General features: G+C 54.6%; 1 protein-coding gene across 1 annotated transcript in view; it reads left to right on the forward strand.

Moving 5' to 3' along the window:
* KANK2 (KN motif and ankyrin repeat domains 2) overlaps positions 1-2,811 on the forward strand; it is a 24,436-nt gene that overhangs the window by 16,108 nt on the left and 5,517 nt on the right. Inside the window, exons 8-9 of the mRNA XM_008068888.2 lie at positions 126-345; positions 1,241-1,383. Coding sequence (XP_008067079.1) covers positions 126-345; positions 1,241-1,383 — 363 coding nt within the window. The remainder of the gene's footprint in view (positions 1-125; positions 346-1,240; positions 1,384-2,811) is intronic.

Consider the following 2,811-nt stretch of genomic DNA (forward strand, 5'->3'; position numbering starts at 1 on the left):
GGTGGGGGGGGGGGGGGGTTCGTCTGTGGGGGTATGCTCACTTCCCCTCCACCCCCAGTCCCCCACTCCCACCTTCGCTTGGGTGGTGATGGCCCCCTGACCCCTCCCCGCCTGGCCTCGCGCAGAAGGTGGCCTACACCACGGTGCTGCAGGAGTGGCTGCGACTGGCCTGCCGCAGCAACGCACACCCCGAGCTTGTGCGGCGCCACCTGGTCACCTTCCGGGCCATGTCAGCGCGGCTGCTGGACTACGTGGTCAACATTGCCGACAGCAATGGCAACACAGCGCTGCACTACTCGGTGTCTCACGCCAACTTTCCCGTCGTGCGGCAGCTGCTCGACAGTGGTGAGCCAAGCCCCAGGCCCTCTGTCCCCCTTGGGGTGATAGTCTGACGGGGGAGACGCCGCCCTTCCTGTCCAGCTGACGGGGGAGGTGCCGCCCTCCTCGTCTGAGGGCGGAGACGCTGTCTTCACCGTCTGAAGGGGGAGATACTGCCCTCCCTGTCTGATGGGGGGGACGCCGCCCTTCTAGTCCTTGGAGATGATTTCTGGGATGAAGACATTCACACCTTCCTGTCTGATGGCAGAGATGCCACCTCCCAGTCTGGTGGGGGGAATGTGGCCCTTGTAGTCTGATGGCAGAGGCGCTGCCTTCCTAATCTGGTAGGGGAGGCACAGGCACTACTGCTGGTGATTGTGATGGAGAAGGCAGACGTGGATGGGGTCCTGGAGAAGGGTGGTCCCCACCATCCCCAGACGCACCTGCGTTATGAGGCCGCCTCCCCTGAGCCCTGCTCTCAGAGAAGTACGAGGCCTCTGGTCGGGGCTTGGAAGGAGAATGTGGTCCTCAGTTAGGCAGAAAGAAACTTGCCATTCCCTAGTCTGATGGGGAAGGCACAGCCTCCCAGTTTGATGAGGGAGACACAGGCCAGTCTGAGGGTGAAGAGCTCTTCCCAGTTGGTAGGGGAGACCCAGCACCTGTTCTCAGCCTTAGATGTAGATGCCAGTGTCTGGGGCCACAAGTCCAAGAGAGGCACCTTCAAGAGCCTCTTGTCTGATGGAGTGACACAATGGAGGTAGAGACCCCTGGGCAGAGTGGGTTCCCCCATCAGAGAAAAGGGAGGAACTAGGCCATGCCTTGAATGATGGAGGAGACGTAGCACCCAGCTTACCCTGTGCTAGTCCAGTGGCAGAGGTGCGGCCTGCTGGGAGGGCTCACTCCCACCTCGCACCCCCCCCAGGTGTCTGCCAGGTGGACAGGCAGAACCGCGCCGGCTACAGCCCCATCATGCTCACTGCACTGGCCACCCTGAAGACCCCGGACGACCTCGAAACCATCCTTCAGCTCTTCCGGCTTGGCAATGTCAATGCCAAAGCCAGCCAGGTATGGACCAGGCAGCCCGTCCCCATTTATGACAGCCCAGCTGTGCTCCAGGCCCACCCATGGTCTCCGCCTGCACTCTGGGGGTGGGTCACCCCTCCACAGAGAAGGAAACTGAGGTTCAGAGAAGCAGGGTTGTTTCCTCAAGGTCAAAGTCAAGAAGGTGGGATTTAGCCGGGCTCGGTGGCTCAGCCTGTAATCCCAGAGCTTTGGGAGGCCGAGGTGAGTGGATTGCCTGAGCCCGCGGGTGCGAGACCCTCCTGGGCAGCGAGACCTCATCTCTACAATAAATCAAAAATAAGCCAGGCGTGGTAGCGCGCGCCTGTAGTTCCAGCTACTGGAAGGCTGAGGCAGAAGGATCGCCTAAGCCCAGCAGGCAGAGTTTGTGGTGGCTGTGAGTGTGCCACTGCACTCCAGCCTGGGAGACAAAGAGAGGCTCTGGGTGAAAAACAGAAAAACAAGTAAAGGGTGAAATTTGGTCTCTGTGTTGAAGCGCTCACTCTGCTGCTGACTCCTCCCTGGCAATTCTGATCACTATTGAGCATGCTCTTGGCTGGCCATTGCTATCCTGGATGTGGGTCTTCTCTGTAGGGATTTCTTGATGTCTGATTTGGAAAGGCATATACTTTTCACCACACACACAACATAAATAATTTGTGACAGAGTGAGACTCCGACTCAAAAAAAAGTTTTTTAATTTTTTGCTTATTTTTACTTATTTTTGGCTTATTTTTGTAGAGACGAGACCTCGTGGTGCCCAGGCTGTCTCAAACTCCTGGGCTCAGGCAATCCTCCCGCCTCGGCCTCTCAAAGTGCTGTTGTGCTGGGCCAAAAACATGTTTCTTAGATTCTATCCAAGACAGAGCTGCTTACTTCCTCCAAGGGTCTTGTTGGGGCAGAGATGCCTACACTGCCCCTGGGGGTGTGTGTGCATCCCTTGAGGACCCTGTTCAGGGCACCATGCTTGGCGGGGGGGGGGGTTCGTCTGTGGGGGTAGAGAAGTTTCCCCTAAAAAAATGAAAAGAAGAATTTATCTGACTTACTAGACTCAGGTGAATACATCTTCCAAATCTAACATAATATTATACCATGCTATGGACATCAGCAAAAAGGAAAAATAAAAATCACAGGTCCACCATTGCCTTGCTAAGGTATGGTGTGGCCATGTGCTCTGTGAGCTATGGCCAGGCCATATTCTCTTAAGCTTTGACCCCCTTCCCTACCAGGGGAGGTAAATCTCCTATTTCTTTCTCTCTCCCTACAATTTCCTTTATAAACAAATTTTATTTTCTAATCTTAAAAAAACCAAAAATCTTAACTTCATCAACATAACAATTTCACATAATATAGACAAAATTGCCTTTCTGAGAACTCCAAAAAACAGGTCAGAGTTTACAGAATCCCATGTGAGTACAACATCAAAAAGAGTTAC

This window comes from Carlito syrichta, unplaced genomic scaffold (assembly GCF_000164805.1).
Source record: "Carlito syrichta isolate Samal-C Ts95f unplaced genomic scaffold, Tarsius_syrichta-2.0.1 Scaffold311628, whole genome shotgun sequence".
Lineage (NCBI taxonomy): Eukaryota > Metazoa > Chordata > Mammalia > Primates > Tarsiidae > Carlito > Carlito syrichta.